Genomic DNA, 24,951 nt, shown 5'->3' with positions numbered 1-24,951 from the left:
AATTTGTGCTCCACTCGTAATCTAGCCCTATATAATTTTTAATAATGCTTTGTCACAATGTGATGAGAAAGAAAGAAATAGCATATATGTTATGCATTGCGGCTCTAAGAAACAACAAAAATACACAGGGTAGTTATCAACAATAATAAATACATTTTTTTGGATAAAGTTCTGTTTTCCAGTTGGCTGCTTCAGTTTGCTTTCATGTAGATCTATGAAATATCCATCAACTACTATCACACATACTGTATAACTAGGTAATCCTATCAAAATGGAACAGGTGGGTTTCTAATGGACTGAAACAGAACTTAGAAGGAACCTAAAGTTGAGATCAATGTTTGGCACATAGCAAAATCTAAGATATGAACCTAGGTCTTTGATTTTTTACTGAAATAAATTGTATAAATGACACGCTGTAAATCCTTTTTTTATTTATATATATATAAATATATTTCTGTAAATGATATCTGCAGATACTGTATGTCTCTATGCTGATGTGTTAAAGAAAGACAATGGGGGAGATTTATCAAGCAGCGCATGCTGCAATCTACCCCCGAAGTTTCAGGTCCGCCTGAAACTTAAGTTAAAGGGACATGAAACCCAAAATTGTTCGTTCATGATTCAGATAGAGAATACAATTTTAAACAACTTTACAAATTACTTCTATTTTTTAATTTGCTTCCTTCTCTTGTTATCCTTTGCTGAAAGGCCCCCATGAGTTCAGTTAGAAACCATTAGTGCATTGCTGCTCCTTCAACAAATTATACCAAGAGAATGAAACAAATTAGATAATAGAAGTAAATTAGAAAGTTCTTTAAAATTGTATTTTCTATCTGAATCATGAAAGAAAAAATTTGGGTTTCATGTCCCTTTAAGAAGCAGCGGTTGATTGATGATTGTCAACCCCTGCTAGCGGCCGATTGGCTGCAAACGTGCAGGGGGCAGCATTGCACAAGCATTTTACCAGAAATGCTTGTGCAGTGATAAATGCCGACAGCATATGCTGTCTGCATTTATCAATGACGGGCGGACATAATTTGCTACAACGGAACATGTCTGCCCAACATTTGATAAATCGACCCCAATATGTTGTATATGAGGAAAAAGTTATTTTTTCTTCATTTTGAATACAGAATATAATCACAATTAAAAAGGATCTGCTTCATAATTAAAAGTTTTACATTTTTAAAACTTAAGTATGAATCTATCTATCATCTATCTATCGGTCCAGAACTGGACTGGGACCAAAAAAAGTCACAATAAATTTTAAGGTGGAGCAACCCACATCAGTTAGACCTCTGTCAGCTAGCTAGCCATAATACACCAAATCTCCCATCTGGTTGCCCCTTTTCTTAACAGCCAGACAGAAAATTTACTTTCTGCTTTAGACAGATTGTAACAGCGTTCCTTTTGTTACCCATATTAAGAGAGGGTGGTATATAGCAGCAAGGCCCATGTAAGAGACTGGCCCACTGGGTGTTTGTTTTGCCCTGTATGCCCTATGGCCAGTCCAGGCCTATGTCTGTCTGTCTATGTGCATATCAGGTTTTTCTTTTTTAGGTATACTTTGACTATTGAAAAAATTATCTTGCTGGTTCTTGAGGTATTGTTAAAGTGTATGCAGAGATGTTGCAAAAAACATTGAGACATTTTTAATTTAAAATGTAATTAACTGAAAATGTCAGCCTTATATATCTGGTGACATTGTCAATGGGGACTGCAATTCCTCTTAACCCATTGGCTTTCAGAAAGAGCTGCAATCATATAGCTAACTAACACATTGCAGATGTTTCTTAAATATATGGATTTAAACCAAATCCTAGCTTAACTCAAAAGCACAATATTGTTCATCACCTGCCATTGTAATGACATAGGCAGCAAAATCTCATTACAGTAAAGATTTCTGCAAGACTGTGGTTGCAATACCCCAACTATATAACTGTTTCGACATATACCAAAAAAAAAAAGTTTAATACAAAAGATATATGCTGAGATTGAGGTAATTAATTGTAAGAAATATAAATAGAAAGCATTTGTTAAAAAGAGACCATAACAAATCAGATCAAATTGATAAAAGAATAATAAAATGAGTCATATTTATAAAGCACTTGATAAACATTGGCACATCTGGAGCTGTTTTACAGATAAAACCTGCTTTGAAATTTCCACAGAAATAGCATTTTAAGAATATGAATTAATACCCAGCAGGCTGAAAGAAATAAAAAAACAGTTATGGCTTAAATTGTTGGTGGATTGTAAAGATACAGTTTGTGTGTAATTTACAGAAGTTGAGAAATCTAGTACCTGTCCACCTTTGGTTTTTTTTTATAGGACTTCCAAACCTCCTGTAAGAGGTAAAAGTATATTTTACAATAAACAAAATATATCAATACTAGTTTATTTTGGCCAGCAGCAATGGGTATCTAAAGTGACATTTAAGATGGAGCAAATGCCCTTTCCTGGATTTCTATATCTAAGTATAAGCACCAGATTGAGTACCTTTTTAATGCCAGTGAGCCACCCTTTATACAATAATGTTCTTCTGATGTCACTAATATAATTATGTTCTGTAAATTATAATGCAAACAAATCAGAGTATGATAAAGTATATAACAAAACTAGTAATGTGCTAGGTCTATATACCTCCTTTGAATAAAAATATACAAAGATCAATCATTAATTTATCTGGTGAGCAATGACAATCACTAATAATTCACATTTTAGTTAAATAATTGTATTCTATTATAAATATTCTTTAAATATCCAATTGGTCAAGATGGATTTGCACTGTTTTCAATGATCTGAAGATAAAATAGTACCCTGTCCTACTATTCTTTCTAATGTCATGTTGTTATAAGATAAACTCTCACTTCATATTTATTTGTAGGGGCTATAATCTGATCAAGAACTGGAAAGAATTCTACACTGGTCACCTCAAACATATTGATTTCTGGGATGCATGAAACATTACTACAAATTGATGTAGCTTTTTCCCCAAGTTAGACATTATTTTTAGCTATTAGGAGAGTCTATGCTGTCATTTAGAATCCTGATTTATTTTTATTTATTGTTCTTACATTATTAAATGTATTACATTTAGGGTCCAAAAATAATTTAATAATATAGCATGCTTTAAACCTTTATGATAATTGGTGACAAGTTTTATTAATTACATTCTTGCAACACATAATACTTTCCCATCTACTGTAATGGCTAATGAAATTAACTGTTCACTTTTTAGTCTCAATAGAAGAATTTGGCAAACATCTTACCCCCTTGCTTTTTGTTCTACTATTGATCCCTTTTTTAAACAATGTTTCAAGTACTAATTAAATATCAGGAATATGTATGGGTTAATTTTAACATAAATTGCTGTCATTTACACACATCATTTTTTTCCCTTCACATGAATAATTTTTTCTTTAGCTAAAAAATTCTTGAGAAGGGTTTGGCCACATATTGTTTTAACCATGTTAATTTTTTTTTATTTTTTTATGCATCAGTATCCTGGGCTAGCATAGCCATCCCAGAGTTAAAATGGCAAAGAAAACAACTTAATAACCTTTTCTTCACCTCCTGCATTCATGTAGCAATTAAAAGGATAATTTTCCCATGTCTCCCCTTTAATTTGTCCCCAATTATTAATTTTACCTGCTGGAGTGTATTGGGCGTAAGATAAGGACGCATGTGTGTGTATACAAAGGGATAATATAATCAGATATACTTTTACCTGCAAACTCAACTCATTTAAATCGGTTGTGGTTTTAAAGTACAAAACCAAAAATTTCAGATACACAAATAAACCTGAAAATGCTATTTCTCATACATTCTATACTCTGCAGCTAGTATGACAAGTCATTGGAATTTACATTAAGGGAAAAGCAATTTTATAATATACTGTCTCTTTAAGGCTATTGACATATAGTTACTAATACAAAAGATGGAATTTTCATTCAGTTTTATTATGGGCAAAATGCTGGCAATTAACATCTTAAATTAACCATTTGTATGCTAGTATTAAATTGTATAGCCAAATATGGGGACACATAAGATGCACTGGTTGAAATAGTTGTTTGATGGCATATTCATGTGTGGTGTTTTCCATTTTTTAAATATTCTTATAACTTTTTAGACTTTCTGATAATATTCTTAATGAAGTAAAAACATAAATCCCTACTGTAGGAATTTAATTAATGAAAATTAAAAAACAAAATTCAATATGGCCTCATGATTTATTTTACCTAGTTTTCATGTTAAAAAAACAACAACAAAAACTGTTTTGTGTAACATTTGTTTGTTCCACAATCCTTAAAATAACAAAAGTTAAATTCTATAACCTAAATACACTACATGATACTGCATATCGTAAGCACTAACCGAATAAATACTTAAAACAGTGCTCAAACTTCTTTACAGCTAATTGGCCAAACATAACCACCAGCATATATCAAGTTGTTTGTTTGACAAAGTGCATCATTTTGAAAATCAATAATAAAATATTTATTTAATTGTTATATTATGAATAAATAAAAAATATTTTTAAAGTATCTGGAAGCAAAGCCCAATTTGAAAAATTCTAAGAGAGAGAGAGAAAGAGAAAGAGAAAAACAGAGAAAAAGAGAGAAAAAGAGAGAGAGAGAGAGAGAGGGAGAGAGAGAGAGAGAGAGAGAGAGAAAGGGGCCGAATTATCATGCTGTGAATGCAGCAGTTTCTGTGGGAGCCTTCTTGCTCACTGGAAACTAAAGTTAAGAATCAGCAGTCTTAAGACCGCTGCTCCTTAACTCATCCGCCATCTCTGAGGTGGCAGATAGCAATCATCCCTATCGGATATGAGCGGGATGATTGACACCCCCTGCTGGCAGACGATTGGCCACAAATGTGCAGGGGGTGGTATTGCACAAGCATTTCACACAAAATTATTGTGCAATGATAAATGCCAACAGCGTATGTTGTCAGCAATTATAGATGTTGTACGGACATGATAAATCATCCCCAAAGAGTGTGAGAGAGAGAGAGATATGAGAGATAGAGATATAGAGAGAGAGAGAAAGAAAGAAAGAAAGAAAGAAAGAGTGTGAGAGAGAGTGTGAGAGAGAAAGAGTGTGAGAAGGGGTGTGAGAGAAAGAGAGAGAGAAAAAGAGAGAGAGAGAGAGAGAGAGAAGAAAGAGGGAGAGAGAAAAGAGAGAGGGAGAGAGACAAGAGAGATGAAGAAAAAAAGAAGAGAGAAGGGAAAGAGTGAGATATGCAAGATATAAACAGATATGCAAGATATAAACAGATATGCAAGAGGAAGACAGCAGAATGGAAACTTGCATCTTAAAAAAGCAAACAGGGGAGGGCGTTTTTAGCTCCGACCAAGATGGATGCTTATTAATTACGGCTGAAAAAAGGAGCAGATAAAACCGCTATTTATTGCCGATCAGGCCCAAAATCTAAGTATGTCAGTAATCTATGTCTTAGTTGATACATTATATACATTTTAACACTTAACAACACACCATATTCTATAGCGAGTGTTACTATTTGAGGGGCATTCAGTATCGATCAGATAAGAATAACATCCATAGTCATGACACTACATAATGCCCCTTTCTCTAAAACATCACAGTTAGAAACTAGTCCTAATAGGTTACAATATATTGTGACGTTTAACCGACACGCCTTAAGCCATAATATTGGTTGAATAGGGGGTGTGTCAGTAACCTGTAACAAAGCAATTGGTCTAATATCGTCACTCACATTTGGGAAGTTATAATCAGCGGTGCCTATATAAAAGTACTTTTGTAGCGTTGTAGAAATGATTATAGGTAATCGAGTATAAAAAGGCTATTTCACATTACTGATTGTCTACACATATCGATTGTACAAGTGAAAGATTATACTACATAAAGATTATGAAAAAGATCGTAAGTTGTAAGATATTTCCAATAGGCTATTAATTACTGTGCTGTGAGATCTAGGGAGAGAAACTATGAAAGATATAAGGGACCCTCATATAACATTGCAAATCCATCTGAATAATATATTGACCTATTAGAGGACAAGAAATGGTTCTTGTGAGAACGAACATTTATGCATTATTGTTGCCAGGTAAATTGCAAATTCATCTAAATTACATATTGATCCACTAGGGGATAAGAAATGGCTTTTGTAAGAATGAACATTAATGTACTATGGCTGTTATGTATAGATTATAACATAACATAAAGTGGAATATCATCATTGTGATTGTTGTATGAAATATAGGTCCATTTTGTACACTGCTGTGATTTTAACTGTTTTTATTAATTGTTTTAAATATAGGACATGTTTTTTTATTCATTTTATATCACAAAGTCCTGCATTTTGTATTAATTGATAAATTTGAATGGACATGTTTTATACGCCCATTATGGGAGTGCTTTAGGTCATGATTGGCTGGGCTTTAGTTTAAATAGCTGGTCAGTTGGAAAGTGTAATATGCTTGATGAAACAGCCCAGGTTGAGGCTGAGAAAAGCATTGCATAGCTTGTAACTATTGTCTGTTACTATTTTACATTATTGTTTTTAATAAACTAACTTGTTATACAAGCTCTGGTTTTCACCTTCTTGAGCAGTTAGTAACACTGCTACTGACCTATCTATCACATTGAATGTGGCAGGATCCCTCTGCATTCATCATCCTGTGCCTGGAGAGGGTAAGCTAGTATACCCTGAATTACCAGCCTGCACCTACCAGTACATAAGTGTACGTGGGCCAAATGTGAGTATTAGCTTACTTGATCTGAATGATATTGTTTGAATAGACTGATACGCACATGAGGCGCCCCTCTTTTCTCTTATTTCCTTCAACGTGATGACTTTTCCTTGAGGAGCAGACTTCTACATCTTTTGCATAAGCTTTCAGCCTGGCAGACCAGAAATGCTGTGGTACGCAAGGGAGGCCTAGTATTATTATTATTATCGGTTATTTGTAGAGCACCAACAGATTTCACAGTTCTAGTAATGACCTGTACCCTCAGTCGCCCTCCCTATTTTCCTGATTAGCCCGGTTAAGCAGCTGTAAGTGCTGAATTTAAAATACAAGACATAATAAACCTAGAGAGCTGAAGTCCTTCTACTCTTAATTATACAATGGAGCCTAGTCAGTTATCCTTACTGAAGAAATTGGAACGCCTACTTTAATATCATTTTTCACGCCTTGCAGAGAACCTACAATTAGCATGGGAGAGTGCTAACAAAATCAAGACACCAAAAGTTTTACTTGCTTTGGAAAGCAAACCGGTCCTGCAAGAAGATATATACCACAAAGGACCTGAGTTACTGGAGACATCACCAAAAGTAGTACGCACAGTGACACTCTCACCTGAAAACAACTCAGTGGGGCGTAGTGTGGCTGACGGCTTTGTAAATATGGAAAGCATAGTGGTTGTCAAGGAAAGACATGGTGCGTTGTCCTAGGTTGCGGCTGACATGGAGACCCAAGCTGTGACCTCAAACCTGGCAGCAGATGGTGGCGAGTAAGAAATAACCCCAAACCCAGTGCAGAGATGAAACAAAGAGAGAGACCAACAGATGGTAATGCCGTCCGATCAAGCCCCTGACTTCAAGTTGACAAGAGCCGGCCCTGGCGAGTGGATGGAATTTCCCTGCGGTAGACTACAAATTTTGAGCCTAAAGCAGAGGTTATTTACGTTTGAGAGATCTCTAAGTGAAGTGTGCGAGTTGCAATACAGGGCAGCTTCCATCAAGCCGACAATATACCTGGTCTGTCTCATTGAACTATGTTTGTCCCCCAGATCTGGAGTGGGGTAATTTATTGTACTGCTGCCTTGGAACTAAATGGTCTGCTTGGTGGGACTATGGTATTGATTCTGGCTCCTTTGGACATGTTAAATGTAAGCATATATACCAAATTTACTTCTCGTTTTCATCCTTTTAAACAAATGTGGCCTTCAGAACAATAATCTCAGTTGGTTAATTTCAAGCTTTTTAATATAGAATATTTTGCCATAAATCAATGAGTCTGCCCCATAGTAGCTGTCATTTATCTTCATGAAGACAATCCCTCATAATAGTGTCTAATAGGTATAGGATAACTTGCTACCTCTATAATGGCAATATGCTATGAAGGGTAGCTGAGGGAATCTGGGTTCTAAGGTTTTCTCAATATATACTTAAAGTTAGGGCCAAAAAAGCTTGCATGATGACTACATAAAGTCTGAGACTTTGACAAGTTAACGGGACACTGTACCCAAATTTTTTCTTTTGTGATTCAGATAGAGCATGACATTTTAAGCAACTTTCTAATTTACTCCTATTATCACATTTTCTTCATTCTCTTGGTATCTTTATTTGAACTGCAAGAATGTAAGTTTAGATGCCGACACATTTTTGGTGAACAACCTGGGTTGTCCTTGCTGATTGGTAGATAAATTCATCCACCAATAAAAAAGTGCTGTCCAGAGTACTGAAACAAACAAAAAACTTAGATGCCTTCTTTTTCAAATAAAGATAGCAAGAGAACAAAGAAGAATTGCTAATAGGAGTAAATTAGAAAGTTGCTTAAAATTGCATGCTCTATCTGAATCACAAAAGAAAAAAATTGGGTTCAGTGTCCCTTTAAACTCTCTTCTCTATTTTATATGTATGTATGTATGAGTATCTATATGCATGTGTATGTATGGGTATTGGGCTCAAATATATGAGTTATGTCCATATATTCTTCTCTTCTGGTTTGGACTGCTGAGATAAACAAAATACATACCACAACTGTGATCTAGCCTAAGACATCTGTTGTAATTTGGGGAGTAGATAGTACTATGTTTATGAGTTATTTATGATATCTCCCTTGGGGATATGTATGACCACTGCCTTGCTGTCTGCGGCCTGGATAGCAAGAAACTGATTGATTTTAGGAATAATTAATAGACCCCATCTGGAAGATATAGCTATAATTTTATAGTTCTGAGCTTTAGCTCGGTTCAGGCTAGTTTACTTTCCCCCTAGTAGGCAAAGTCTTAACATATGGCTAGATTTCTGCCCATAAAACCTCAACAATCATGAAAATACCAGTTCTCTCCTTAGTTTCATTTAGCAGGTTCATTTGTGTAGCTTAGTGTTCCCAAAGGTAGATATCTATCAAGCCGGCATCAATACACTCGCCTAACATCGCCTAACATTGCGGCCGCGTATCTCAATACGCTCTCCTTAGTTATAAAAAAAGCTGGAAAAAAGACGCACACCAAGTATGGGGTGATGAGCATCAGACTGTTGTTAACAAGCAGTCATCAATCTCGCGTCTATTCGGCTTTTTCCAAACTTTATTTATACCCTGTCATTAAACACCACCACTGTACTAAAATGTTTAACCCCTATCCCGCCGCTTGCCGACCCTGCCGCAACCGAAATAAACGTATTAACCCCTAAACCTCTGGCCTCCCACATCACTACCACTAACTAAACCTACTAATTCCTAAACCACCAGCCCGCCACATCACCAAAAACTAAATTAACAACCCCCTAACTTTAAATTAAAATTACAACATCCCTATCTTCAAATAAATTAAAACTTACCTGTAGAATTAAAATAAACTATATTAAACTAATACCTACCCTAACTATTATACTACAATTAAATTAACTAAATTACATATTAAAAAACCCTAACCCTACTCAAATGTTTTAAATATACTATTAAAACTTATTAAAAGTACTACATTACCAAAAGAAAAAAAAGAAAAGTTACAACCTCACCCCACTAAATTATGAAAAATAAAAAACCACATTATCAAAAATAAAAAAGAATTACACCTAATCTAATAGCCCTATCAAAATAAAAAAGCGCCCCCAAAATAAAAAAAAAAGCCCTAGCCTACAATAAACTACCAATGGCCCTTAAAAGGGCCTTTTGTGGGGCATTGCCCCAAAGAAATCAGCTCTTTTACCTGTAAAAAAATACAAGCACCCCCCAACAGTAAAACCCATCACCCAACCAACCAACCCCCCAAATAAAAAAAAAACCTATCTAAAATAACCTAAGCTCACCATTGCCCTGATAAGGCATTTGTATGGATATTGCCCTTAAAAGGGCATTTAGCTCTTTTACATGCCCAGACCCTAACCCCCGACGATCCACTTACAGTTATCAAAGTCCCGTTTGAAGGATCCATCCAGCCGGCAAAAAGTCTTCATACAGACGGCCTCTTCGATCTTCATCCAGCCGGCGAAGTCCTCATCCAGATGGCAAGAAGTCTTCATCCAGACGGCATCTTCTATCTTCATCCATCCGGCAAGGAGCAGTTTCATCCTGAAGACATCCTGTGCGGAGCATCCTCTTCATAAAGTCACCACATTAAACTGGAACGTCAATGTAACCCCCAGACCCTAACCCCCGGCGATCCACTTACAGTTATCAAAGTCCCGTTTGAAGGATCCATCCAGCCAGCAAAAAGTCTTCATACAGACGGCCTCTTCGATCTTCATCCAGCCGGTGAAGTCCTCATCCAGACGGCAAGAAGTCTTCATCCAGACGGCATCTTCTATCTTCCCAATACTGCAGTAAGAAATGAGAAAACACAAATAGAACCATATTGCCAAAAGGAGTATACCCCAACAGTCGTTAGCTGCAGCTCATTCTAACACATATACAGTGCTAAAAAGATCACCAAGGATTAAATTCCCCTTACACAGAAGCAAACCAGAGCAAATCAAAACAATCAACTTGGTGATATCAAAAGACTACTAAATACCATTTGCTCCAGACTACATTCAAAATCAAATTAATGGATTAACAGAGACATGTCCTACAAAGTAGTCTATTCATACGGTACATTATAGCAGCTCAAGTTCACAATGTCCTCATTTGTTATTAGCACCTGGAATATCAGGGTCTGACGATCCCTGCTTTTGGCTCAAAATACAAATTATCCATACTTTTTACAAAAATAAAATACTGTTATATTGTAACTCTTCGTGAGACATAGATAGAGATAAATGATACATCTCTAATTCCCGTGGGTTGCTTGGATCTCTTTATACCAGCCCAGAATTGTAAAAATATAAAGAGTGCACAATTAAGGAGGTACAATTATATGGTACAGTGAGGAACTAAAAGGATTTATTGTCCCACTAAAAAGATGGAGTTAAAGTTAAAAGCTCAAAATACTGTAGTTCCTTACAGCCCAAGCACCATTTTATTCCTTGATCTCCCTAGGTTGGTGGGGACGGGTAAACAACCACTACTCCTAATCATGCTCACCGCAGCTAAGAAGCTCATTCCTAAACATTGGAAGTCCATGACGACACCCTCCAGAGATGAGTGGAGGGTAGCAGTAGCTGACCTTCTCTCCTTGGAGAGATACCACTATTTAAAAACACACCAGCTAGAGGTCTTTGAGATGATTTTAGCACTATGGCAGAGAAAGATATAATCTATATAAAAATAGTCATGGTCTAAAATTTCTTTCTTCCCCCCTCCCAGTCTTTTTTTTTTTTTTTTTTTTTTTTTCTCCCTCCTCCCCCCCCCTTCCCATCACTTACTCAATGGCTTTTCCTTATTTCTTCTTCTAACTTACCCTTTACTATTACCCATACTCTTTCTTTTTACTAAATCTGACAACTATGTGATGTTCATCCTTAAAAAATTGTAAAAATTCAGCAACACTGTGAGAAAGGATTAGTTATCACCTTGGTACTGAAGTAATGATTGTACTTTCTTATGTTTATTTATCTTTTCACAGAATGGACAATTTTGGTAACTGCAACTTATAATATATAACAATAACCTGTATTGTACTTTTTGATTGTGAAAATTTGTTGCCTTGTTGTCTTATTCAATATCTTAATAAAACTTCATTTAAAAAAAAAAAAAAAAAAAAAAAAAAAAAGCTCAAAATACACATATAGGTCAGACATGTACTACAGTGCAGCGTACATTCCTCCAAATGACTCACCTTACTTTAAGCCAGACTGCTTTGAAACCCTGAAAAGAGAAGCAGCCCATTTGCAGGGTGCTGATATATGGAGACCTTAATGCCAGAAAAGTTAGAGAATATAATTTCATAACTGCAGATAACAATAAGTTCTTCTTTGGGAGTGACTACATCAGCCAAGGTACAATATGTACAATTCTAAAGGAACAGCTATGATAACATATTAAACAGAAGTAATAGAGAACTTTTAAACCTTGGCTGCAGCCTTTGTCTTTATATAATCAATGGACATACCATTTGGGATATTCACATTCAGTTCCGCTTTAGATAGTAGTGTGACAGACTATGCAGTGACTCACATAGAACCACAATTAATCAGTGCCTTCACAGTAACCCCTCAAACCACAATCAAAACAAACTTAACATCAAGGCAGAAGACAAGCCATGGTCATTACAACAAAATCAATTGTGTCTGTACAACCTCAAACCTTCCTACAAATGGACCAAGAGGAGTCTTACAAAATACATTGAGGCATGCAACTGTAAAGAAATACAAATCTTGCTGAATGGCTTCCAGAAAACAACATATGAAATAAATGCACAGTTAGTGAATTAAGCAAAATACTTCAACAAAATAGAATGAACCATACAATGTTTAAGCCAAACTATTAATGCAAGATTCTAAGAAATAACCTGTGATTTATATTGAATATGAAACATAGAAACCTGAATAATATGGAACTAAAGATGCAATATCACCAAGTTTTGAAGGAATAGAAATACGCTATTCATAAGAAAAAGCAAAGTTACATAAACAACAAACTGGAAGGAATTGAGAAAGCCCTAAATGACAACTACTTTTGGGATAAGTTGAATCATGTCAGTTGAAATCTAAACTCCTAAGACTTAGCTATCTAAAATGGTAATATTTGGAAAGATTGCTCTGAAAATCTATACAAAGAAATGCAAGGACCAACACCAAATTCTTATAAAATTTGCAGCATTGGAGAACTTAATCCAGAAAACACAAAAATCCATTATCTACACAAATTATGGCTGAAGAAATCTCTAAAAAACAAAACAAAAACAAATTAAACAGAAAAAAATAATAATCCTGTGGTATAGATGGAATTCCAACAGCAATGCTAAAATCCAGTTACCATAAAATACAAAAAGCAAATTATACAACTTGGTCCTCAAGGCTAGCTGCTACCCCAAAAACTGGAGCCAAGGAGTTATAAACCCCATCCATAAAAACATAATTTATGCTTACCTGATAAATTTATTTCTCTTGTGATGTATCGAGTCCAAGGATTCATCCTTACTTGTGGGATATTCTCCTCCCCTACAGGAAGTGGCAAAGAGAGCACCCACAGCAGAGCTGCCTATATAGCTCCCCCCTTAGCTCCACCCCCCAGTCATTCGACCGAAGGCTAGGAAGAAAAAGGAGAAACCATAGGGTGCAGTGGTGACTGAAAGTTTAAAAATAAAAATATATATGCCTGTCTTAAAAAACAGGGCAGGCCGTGGACTCGATACATCACAAGAGAAATAAATTTATCAGGTAAGCATAAATTATGTTTTCTCTTGTAAGATGTATCGAGTCCACGGATTCATCCTTACTTGTGGGATAGCAATACCAAAGCTTTAGGACACGGATGAAGGGAGGGACAAGACAGGGACCTTAAACGGAAGGCACCACTGCTTGTAGAACCTTTCTCCCAAAAATAGCCTCCGAAGAAGCAAAAGTATCGAATTTGGAAAATTTGGAAAAAGTATGAAGCGAAGACCAAGTCGCCGCCTTACAAATCTGTTCAACAGAAGCCTCATTAATAAAAGCCCATGTGGAAGCCACAGCTCTAGTAAAATGAGCAGTAATCCTTTCAGGAGGCTGCCGTCCAGCAGTCTTATAGGCTAAACGGATGATGCTTTTCAGCCAAAAGGAAAGAGAGGTAGCCGTAGCCCTTTGACCTCTCCGCTTACCAGAATAAACAACAAACAAAGAAGATGTTTGACGGAAATCTTTAGTTGCTTGTAAGTAGAATTTTAAAGCACGAACCACATCAAGATTTTGTAACAGACGTTCCTTCTTAGATGAAGGATTAGGACACAAAGAAGGAACCACAATCTCTTGATTGATATTCTTATTAGAAACAACCTTAGGAAGAAACCCAAGTTTGGTACGTAAAACCACCTTATCTGCATGGAAAACAAGGTAAGGGGAATCACATTGTAAAGCAGATAGCTCAGAAACTCTTCGAGTCGAAGAGATAGCTACTAAAAACAAAACTTTCCAAGATAAAAGCTAAATATCTATGGAATGCATAGGTTCAAACGGAACCCCTTGAAGAACATTAAGAACTAAGTTTAGGCTCCATGGCGGAGCAACAGGTTTAAATACAGGCTTGATTCTGACCAAAGCCTGACTAAATGCTTGAACATCTGGGACAACTGCCAGACGTTTGTGAAGTAGAATAGACAAAGCAGATATTTGACCTTTAAGAGAACTAGCAGATAATCCCTTCTCCAAACCTTCTTGGAGAAAAGACAGTATTCTAGGAATCCTACTCTTACTCCATGAGTAACCATTGGATTCACACCAATAAAGATATTTGCACCAAATCTTATGATAAATCTTCCTGGTGACAGGCTTTCTAGCCTGAATCAGGGTATCAATGACCGATTCAGAGAAACCATGCTTTGATAAAATCATGCGTTCAATCTCCAAGCAGTCAGATGCAGAGAAATTAGATTTGGATGCATGAACGGGCCTTGAATTAGAAGGTCCCGCCTCATTGGCAGAGTCCACGGTGGAACCGAGGACATGTCCACTAGGTCTGCATACCAAGTCCTGTGTGGCCACGCAGGAGCTATCAGAATTACCAAAGCTCTCTCCTGCTTGATTCTGGCAACCAGACGTGGAAGGAGAGGGAACTGTGGAAATACATAAGCCAGATTGAAGGACCAAGGCACTGCTAGAGCATCTATCAGTACCGCCTTGGGATCCCGGGACCTGGACCCATAACGAGGAAGTTTGGCATTCTGACGAGACGCTATCAGATCCAATTCTGGTGTGCCCCATAGCTGAATCAGCTGGGCAAATACCTCCGGATGGAGTTCCCACTCCCCCGGAAGAAGTCTGACGACTTAGAAAATCCGCCTCCCAGTTCTGTAGTCCTGGAATGTGGATTGCTGAGAAATGGCAAGAGTGATCCTCTGCCCACCGAATTATTTTGGTTACCTCCATCATCGCTAGAGAACTCCTTGTTCCTCCCTGATGATTGATATAAGCTACAGTCGTGATGTTGTCCGACTGAAACCTGATGAATTTGGCCGCAGCAAGCTGAGGCCATGCCTGAAGCGCATTGAAAATCGCTCTCAGTTCTAAAATGTTTATCAGGAGGATAGCTTCCTCCTGAGACCATAAGCCCTGTGTTTTCAGAGAGTTCCAGACTGCACCCCAGCCTAACAGGCTGGCATCTGTCATTACAATGAGCCACTCTGGCCTGCGGAAGCACATTCCCTGAGACAGGTGGTCCTGAGACAACCACCAGAGAAGAGAATCTCTGGTCTCCTGGTCCAGATGCAGTTGAGGAGATAAGTCTGCATAATCCCCATTCCACTGTTTGAGCATGCATAGTTGCAGTGGTCTGAGGTGTAGACGAGCAAAAGGAACTATGTCCATTGCCGCTACCATGAGTCCGATTACCTCCATACACTGAGCCACTGATGGTCGAGGAATGGAATGAAGAGCTTGGCAAGTGGATAAGAGTTTTAACTTTCTGACCTCCGTCAGAAATATTTTCATTTCTACCGAGTCTATCAGAGTCCCTAGAAAAGAAACTCTTGTAAGAGGGAAGAGAGAACTCTTTTTTATGTTCACCTTCCACCCATGACATGTCAGAAAACCCAACACGATGTCTGTGTGAGACTTGGCTAGCTGGAAAGTCGACGCCTGAATTAAGATGTCGTCTAGATAAGGCGCCACTGCTATGCCCCGTGGTCGTAGAATCGCCAGAAATTACCCTAGCACTTATGTGAAAAATCTGGGAGCCATGGCCAACCCGAAGGGAAGGGCCACAAACTGGTAATGCCTGTCCAGAAAGGCGAATCTGAAGAATTGATGATGATCTCTGTGAATAGGGATGTGTAGATATGCATCCTTTAAGTCCACAGTAGTCATATATTGACCCTCCTGGATCAGAGGTAGAATAGTCCGAATAGTCTCCATCTTGAATGATGGAACTTTGAGGAACTTGTTTAGAATTTTGAGATCCAAGATTGGTCTGAAAGTTCCCTCTTTCTTGGGAACCACAAGCAGGTTTGAATAAAACCCTAGCCCCTTTTCCTCCTTTGGGACTGGGCGAATCACCCCCATGGTATGTAGGTCTTCTACACAGCATAAGAATGCCTCTCTCTTTGTCTGGTTTACAGACAATCGAGAAATGTGAAATCTCCCCCTTGGAAGGGAGCCACTGAATTCCAGAAGGTATCCCTAGGACACAATTTCTAAAGCCCAGGGATCCTGAACATCTCTCACCCAAGCCTGAGCGAAGAGAGAGAGTCTGCCCCCTACTAGATCCGGTCCCGGATCGGGGGCTACCCCTTCATGCTGTCTTAGAGGCAGCTGCACGCTTCTTGGCCTGTTTACCCTTGTTCCAAGCCTGGTTAGGTCTCCAGACTGACTTGGATTGGGCAGAATTCCCCTCTTGCTTTGCAGCAGAGAAAGCTGAAGTGGGACCACTCTTAAAGTTCCGAAAGGAATGAAAATTATTTTGTTTGGCCCTCATCTTATTTGATGTATCCTGAGGGAGGGCATGACCCTTCCCTCCAGTGATGTCTGAAATAATCTCCTTCAGTTCAGGCCCGAATAGGGTCTTACCTTTGAAAGGAATGTTCAAAAGTTTAGATTTAGATGACACATCAGCAGACCAGGACTTAAGCCATAATGCCCTGCATGCTAAAATGGCAAAACCTGAATTATTTTCTGCTAATTTAGCCAGTTAAAAAGTGGCATCTGTAATAAAAGAATTAGCCAACTTAAGTGCCTTAATTCTGTCCATAATTTCCTCTAATGGAGTCTCCATTTGAAGAGCCTCTTCTAGAGCCTCAAACCAGAAAGCAGCTGCAGTCGTTACCGGAACAATGCACGCAATAGGTTGGAGAGAAAAACCTTGATGAACAAAAAATTTTCTTCAGGAGACCCTCTAATTTTTTATCCATAGGATCTTTGAAAGCACAACTGTCCTCGATAGGTATAGTTGTACGCTTAAACAAGTAAAAGATGAAGCAGCACCAGTGTTCCAATGCGAATAAAACTGCTTTATTGACAGCTGTAAACAAACTTCAATGGTAAACAGGTGAAAATAGTGTGACAAACTGTGCCTAGACAAACCCACATAGAAGACGAACTGCTGACATGTTTCGGCCCTTCTGGCCGTAATCTTAGCTAAAGTGTCTCTCCCCAATCAACCTTTTATAAATCTGTGCTCATTGTGATTGGTTAAAAACGTAATCCTGTGTGTTTGTCTATTAAGGCACAGAAGTAACTGTTTCTAATTTAACATGCTTGTCCTGTGTGTCCGGGACACCTCTCTCTTATCTCTCTTATCTCTCATATTCACATTGTAGTACTTCATACTGCAATGAAATGCTATTATTATTATTATTATTATTATTATTATTATTATTATTTTTATCAATGTATTAATTTTCATTTTCAATTTTTAATTTTCAGTTTTTAATAACACTGATTATTATTATTTTTTTTTAGTCAGGTTAAAAATTATGGATATTTGTGATGTTCTTTTAGTTTAACATTGATAGAAAGTAATAGTATTGAAGAATAATGAAAATTTGATGTTCAACAGATTTTGTTATAGTTGAAGCTGACAAGCATGTAAAATTACAAACAGTTACTTCAGTGCCTTAATAGACAAACACACAGGATTAGGTTTTTAACCAATCACAATGAGCACAGATGTATAAAAGGTTAATTGGGAGAGACACTTTAGCTAAGATTACGGCCAGAAGGGCCGAAACATGTCAGCAGTTCGTCTTCTATGTGCGTTTGTCTAGGCACAGTTTGTCACACTATTTTCACCTGCTTACCATTGAAGTTTGTTTACAGCTGTCAATAAAGCAGTTTTATTCGCATTGGTGCTGCTTCATCTTTTACTTGTTCAATTGTCTGGAGACCGAGCAAGCACAGTGGATTGAGGTGCAAAGGTTAGCCTTAATTACTCACCAGAATTACTCACCCGTATTGCTACATCAGCCGCAGAGAGTCTCGGCAAACAGCAGGGGGTTAACCGGAAGCGGAGTTCCGGGTGACGTCAGACGCCATACAACCACATGTGGAGAGAGCCCAGGAGGGGAGCGGACACTCAACGGAGGCTGGTGAGGCGCATTGAGGGGATACCTAGTGCGCTAGGCCGGTAGCCACCAGTGAGGAGTACTCCCTGCGGACGGGCCCACATAGGATCAGAGGCGAGGAAAAAAGAACCAGACAGCCCTCAGAAGCCGGGGTGAGTAAACAGGGTAAAACCCTGCATGCAAGATATCACATCTGGCCAAGAGTTTAAGAACTTATACCGCTACAGAGTTACGAACTGGTGCTCACACACAAGTGACTTTGTATAGTTGTACGCTTAGACAGAGTAGAAATAGCTCCCTCCACCTTAGGAACTGTCTGCCATGAGTCCCTTATGGTATCAGATATGGGAAACATTTTCTTAAAAACAGGAGGGGGAGTGAATGGAATACCTGGTCTATCCCACTCCTTAGCAATAATATTCACAATCCTCTTAGGGACTGGAAAAACATCAGTGTAAACAGGAACCTCTAAGTATCTATCCATTTTACACAATTTCTCTGGGACCACTATAGGGTCACAATCATCTAGAGTTGCTAATACCTCCCTAAGCAATAAGCGGAGGTGTTCAAGCTTAAATTTAAAGGACTTCATATCAGAATCTGTCTGAGGAAGCGTCTTTCCTGAATCAGAAATTTCTCCCTCAGATAACAAATCCCTCGCCCCTTCAGAGCATTGTGAGGGTATATCAGAAACAGCTACTAAAGCGTGAGACGGCTCAGCATTTTTCCTTAACCCAGAGCTGTCCCGCTTTCCTTGTAAACCAGGCAGTTTGGACAAAACCTCATTGTGGGTTGTATTCATAACTGTGGCCATGTCTTGTAAAGTAAATGAATGCGACGCACTAGAGTTACTTGGCGTCACTTGTGCGGGCGTTACTGGTTGTGACACTTGGGGAGAGCTAGGTGGCGAACCCTCATTTACTTCTGACTGAGAATCATCTATTGCTCTATTTTTAAGTGCTAATATATGTTCTTTATAATTTATAGACATATCAGTACATTTGGGACACATTCTAAGAGGGGGGTTCCACAATGGCATCCAAATATATTGAACAAGGATTTTCCTTGGTATCAGACATGTTAAACAGGCTAGTAATGTAACAAGCAAGCTTGGAAAACACTTTAATCAAAGTAAATAACACTTAGAAATAAAACGGTACTGTGCCTTTAAGAGAAAAAAAGCTGCACAAGTTCTGCAAAACAGTGTAAAAAAGCAGTAAACTTAACAAAATTTTTACAGTATTATCTTACAGCCTTAGTAACTTTGCACAACTATGCAAAAAAAACAATTAACCCCTTAATGGCAAAACCGGATTGAAAAAACGTCAAAACCGGTAAAAAAGACTTTCAGCACCTTGCCACAGCTCTGCTATGGCGCCTACATGCCCTTCAGAACAATTTGTGGAAAAAAACTTCCTTTACAGCCCTCAAACACAGCAGGAGCAGTTGGATGACTCTTAAGGAAAAGAAACTGCACAACTGAGGCGCGAAAATAGGCCCCTCCCACCTCACTCAATGTTTTGAGGCCTATTAGAAAAACACCTGAGTGTCTCTTAATTAACCATGTGGGTTAAAAAACCCTAACAAAAGCCACAAAGACCCCTTCAGTCCCTTCAAAAAACGTTATAATTGCATCATTTACTTGAACAAACAAAAAACTTTTTTTTGTTGTTTTTTTTTTTTTTAACCGTGTCACCAGTAACAAATGAGCCCTTCAAGCAAGCTGAAATTCCTATCCATGTCTGAAATACAGCTTACCCTTTCCCCATGGGGATATTGCCAGCCCTTTCTAGAATAAACACAGTCTGTCTAGAAAAACATAGACTGAACATACCTCATATGCAGCTTAGCATGCAAACCGTTCCCCCAACTGAAGTTTTCCTGTACTCTTCAGCCCTTGTGAGAACAGCAGTGAATCTTAGTTACAAAGTGCTAAGATCATAAACCTCCTTGCAGAAATCTTCATCTCTTTATCTGCCAAAGAGTAAATAGTACACACCGGCACCATTTAAAATAACAAACTTTTGCTTGAGAAATAAAAAACTAACATTTTTGTCACCACACTCGCTCTGCACTTCCTAGTTACTTAGAGTAGGCAAAGAGAATGACTGGGGGGTGGAGCTAAGGGGTAAGCTATATAGGCAGCTCTGCTGTGGGTGCTCTCTTTGCCACTTCCTGTAGGGGAGGAGAATATCCCACAAGTAAGGATGAATCCGTGGACTCGATACATCTTACAAGAGAAAGCAATTACAGAGTGGATCCATCAAATCATAGAGGCATTTGTGTAAACAGCATTATAGGAAAATCATTTTAAATACCAGAATGATTAACTTCCTAACGAAAAACAACATACTAAGCAGAAGTCAAGCTAGCTTCAAGCCAAATCACTTCATTACAGACTACATTTATATATTGCACAACCTGATCAACCATCATGAACACTATCAAAATGACAAGATCATTGCATGTTTTGTAGATTTCTAAAAGGCTTTTTCAATCTGGTAGAAGGGTTTATTCAATGTATACCCATAAACACTTTGGTAATCTAATAGTAAATACAAACAATTAAAATATATAATCATATAGTTGTGACAAAATAACCTATGAATAATAATAAAAACAAACACCTGCAAATTTCCCTCCCTGTGTAGTACACCACAAAACCGCAACACTCCCATATAGGAAGGCTGAGAGTTCAAGCATTTGAACACGCCCCCAGAATGCCACCAGACCAATTGGAAAGAAGATGTGAATAAAGTTTTTTCATCAAAACAGCACAGTGGTCAGCTGACTATATTGAAATATGCCTCAAGCTTGGAGAGACTATATTAATCCCCATGTAATTTATGTCCTCCTTGTTACAGAGACTGTCATATCCCCACTGTTTCACAGCATCCTTTTTCCCTAAATAACATGCTTTGTCAACACTTGTTTATATTATTTGACATGCAAATGAAGTTGATTTTGATTTGATTTGGAAAGAAAAAAAGCTAGAGTGAGGAAAGAGAGCGGAGAGAAACTGAGATACAGCGAGAAGAGAGAAAGATGAGAGAAAGACGAGTGAGGGGAGGAGAGAAGGGGCGAAAAAGAGGAGAGAGAGAGCAAGAACAAGGAGAGAGTGAGGGAAGAGAGAGGGAAGAGAAAGAGATGACAAAGATGAGACAGAGAGCGGAGAGACTGAGAGCAGGAAAAAAGAGAGGAGAGACAGAGAGAGAAGATGGAGAGCCGAGAGAAAAAAAGAGAGGCAGAAAAAAGAGAGGCGGAAGAGAGAGAGCAGAGAGACGTGTTAACCTCTTTGTTTAATGTTTTAATGGTTAATGTAATGTTAACAATATTTAGCATACGTAAAAGCAAAAGGTTTGTCTAAGACATTCTAGTGACAAAATAAAATACATGTTTAAAATTGAAAAGTTTGACTTTCCCATTATATAACTGTAAGTGAAGATGCTGAATTAATTCACTTTCTGTTCATTTCCAGGAAAATGAATGCATGAGAATTAAAATTCTAGGTGATTGCTACTACTGTGTCTCTGGTCTTCCAATCTCTCTTCCAAATCATGCCAAAAACTGTGTGAAAATGGGTCTGGACATGTGTGAAGCCATAAAGTAAGTACACAGATAGCTTAGCAATATAATACAACCTCTTATTTGCTAGTGACATTGTGACAGAAAAGTTACAATATGTTATGGCATATAAAAATGCTAAATAATGGCCATTAAATATCCTGTGCATGATATACCTATTGCATATTATCTATCACTGTTTTAGTGACACCTTGTACTCTGCACATTTATGTGTGGCCTAGCTGGCTATGCTTCATAAATGAGCATTTTAAAATCAGTGCCTGTGTTCTGTATTCTGTAATATTTCCCTACCTTGTTACGTTGTCCTACTTACGTAACATGTACGGCCCAGGCTACATCTAGATACAGAACTTTCATATCCGCCATATTTGTTTCAAAAGGGGGCTGATGTTAAAATAGTTATTGTATTCTGTATACTTTTCTTAACACCTTATATTTCGCTGTTTTGAGTGCAGATCTCGCTCGAACATAAATAATTAAAACATAAACACAAAATATTTGTATGTTATTAGCTTGTGATAATAGCGTTCATTTTATAAATGTATTTTTCAGGCTATGTAACATAAAATAATTGAACCCTATCTGTACCCTGAAAAATTAAATTTATAAAATGAATGCAATCATCACAAGCTAATAACATACATAATATTTTATTATGTTTTAATATTTTATGTTTGAACGAGATCTGCACTCAAAACAGCCAAATATCACCATCCGATCAATATTTTGACATCAGCCTCCATTTCAACCTAGAATGGCGGATATGAAAGTGCCCTATCTGGCCGTTCGCGTTACGTAAGTAGGAAAACGTAACACAGTAGGCAAATATAACAGAACACCTGCTCAGAGCTAGTGCATATAAATTTTGTCTGTAATGTATCTTTACAAAAAAAAAAAAAGGAACATTGTATAATTTCTGAAACAATGTGCATGAGGTAAAATATACAATTGCAAATACAGTGTCATATAATTATTACTACCCAAAGTCTTAAAGGGACATATAACTCAAAACTCAGCGTATAATAAAAAAAGTCTTGCAGATTACCAAATGTACCATTTTCTATGGATACTCTTTGCTTAAACTTATCAACTTTGCATGAGAGCATATTTAAGTAGGCACAGAATTGTGCATATGTCACACTATATGGCATCAGTATATGCAACAATGTTGTAACAATGTAATACATCTATTGCTCAAAATATGTGCACATGATTGAGCCTACCATAATATGCTCTTAATGCAAAGGGTCTAATTATAAAGGATACCAAACAAAACAAAGATTTCTAAGTGTACACACAATTCAACTACATCAATGTATCTTTAACACCTTTTTGCATTTTAGCTCAATTTTTTTTTAATTTCAATCATTTTTTTCTCATTGTCTGTGGTCAAATAACCATTTCCTAAAATCCTAGTCTGTTTTACTGTCCTAGAAGACTGGGCAAATCTAAAACAGAAGATAATTAATTGGATATGCAGTCTATTAACACAGCCTCATATATGTGTTACACAGAAGGAGGTCAGCATTATTTCAATAGCTTCCTTTGCTCAGCGATTAAATTCAGTCATTAAAACCTTTTTTTCATAACTTGTTTTTCACACACACAAAAAAATCTTTCAAATTCTCTTTCAAGTCTTTAAAAGCTTGTATTAAGCATCAAAAGATATATCTCCCTATATAACTGAGTTTATTTTATCTAAGCAAAATCATAGTTAAATTGTTGCAATTACTGACCCAGAAAAAAAAAAAAGAAATCCCTCATGTCTTGTGGTAAAACTAGAATATTACTTATTTTTATGTAAAGAATTGTATTGAACTTATTTTAATTATGGAAAAATCTTTTATTTTCTATTAAAACTAACATACATCTTATTAATAGCCAGAAGGAATCATTCTCATATAATCTAAAATAGAGAATATATTAGGACATGAGAGAATTTGTTTAAAAGTATTGATCTCAATTTGAGCCTTTTTTATTCAAAGTTGGCATCTCTGCTATAGAAATAAAAATAAATAAATTTGCTAAATACTTTTAGTTGTTTTAATACTCTAAAACTAGAACAGGCTGCCGTCAGTGATAAATTGCAGTGAATTAAATTGATTTGAAGAACATGTCTAGAAATTGCCTCTTTTTAGCAGTATTAAAGGGACATTAAATACTTTGAGATGGTAATATAAAATGATAAATCACAAACATAAAAAAACTCTGCAATATACTTTCACTGATTATTTTGTCCCCTTTTCCTGTAATTCCATTCTGAAATTCTGAGTTTTTCAGTTCAGTTAGAAATGGAAGTGCATTAGCATTCGTATACATTTTACTTTGGGATAAATTCTCTTGTTCACTATGTTTAGTTAATATTGCTTAATCTGGGTTTGTTTAAAATAGAGTTGCCCCATATAATTTGGACTGTATCTTTATGTTTGTAGCTCTTGGTATTTCTTGAGACTTGTTTTATATTTTGTAGCCTATAGATAATTGTTAATCTTCATACCTATATTATTTGTCTTCCAATAAAATAATTTTAAAAAGTGGACAACCCCTTTGGTTTAATATTCTGGTATTAATTACCACCACAACTGTTATATTCTAAACAGCAATTGGCTGCACTGTGCACCTAATTATAACTGTACCTCGTTGGCAACAGATGAGAAGGTAACCTAAGTTACAACATGGCAGCTCACAATGTTTTATAGACACTAAAATTTTACAGTTATTTTGTCAATATTTAAACAGCTAATGAAACTAAAAAATAGATCTACATGTTATTCAATGACTAATATTTTCTTTGAATCCATCATTCTATCTAGCATTTATTTAGGCCTAGATTTAGAGTTCGGCGGTAGCCGTCAAAACCAGCGTTAGAGGCTCCTAACGCTGGTTTTGGGCGCCCGCTGGTATTTGGAGTCAGTGATTAAAGGGTCTAACGCTCACTTTTCAGCCGCGACTTTTCCATACCGCAGATCCCCCTACGCCATTTGCGTAGCCTATCTTTTCAATGGGATCTTTCTAACGCTGGTATTTAGAGTCGTTTCTGCAGTGAGCGTTAGAGCTCTAACGACAAGATTCCAGCCGC

At 37.2% G+C, this 24,951-nt stretch overlaps 1 protein-coding gene across 1 annotated transcript in view; it reads left to right on the top strand.

Annotated features, from left to right (window-relative positions):
• Positions 1-24,951, top strand: part of ADCY2 (adenylate cyclase 2) — a 1,612,539-nt gene that overhangs the window by 1,125,346 nt on the left and 462,242 nt on the right. The window contains exon 7 of the mRNA XM_053715803.1: positions 21,766-21,893. Coding sequence (XP_053571778.1) covers positions 21,766-21,893 — 128 coding nt within the window. The remainder of the gene's footprint in view (positions 1-21,765; positions 21,894-24,951) is intronic.

This window comes from Bombina bombina, chromosome 5 (assembly GCF_027579735.1).
Source record: "Bombina bombina isolate aBomBom1 chromosome 5, aBomBom1.pri, whole genome shotgun sequence".
Taxonomy (NCBI): domain Eukaryota; kingdom Metazoa; phylum Chordata; class Amphibia; order Anura; family Bombinatoridae; genus Bombina; species Bombina bombina.
This window is presented reverse-complemented; position numbering and strand designations above follow the sequence as displayed.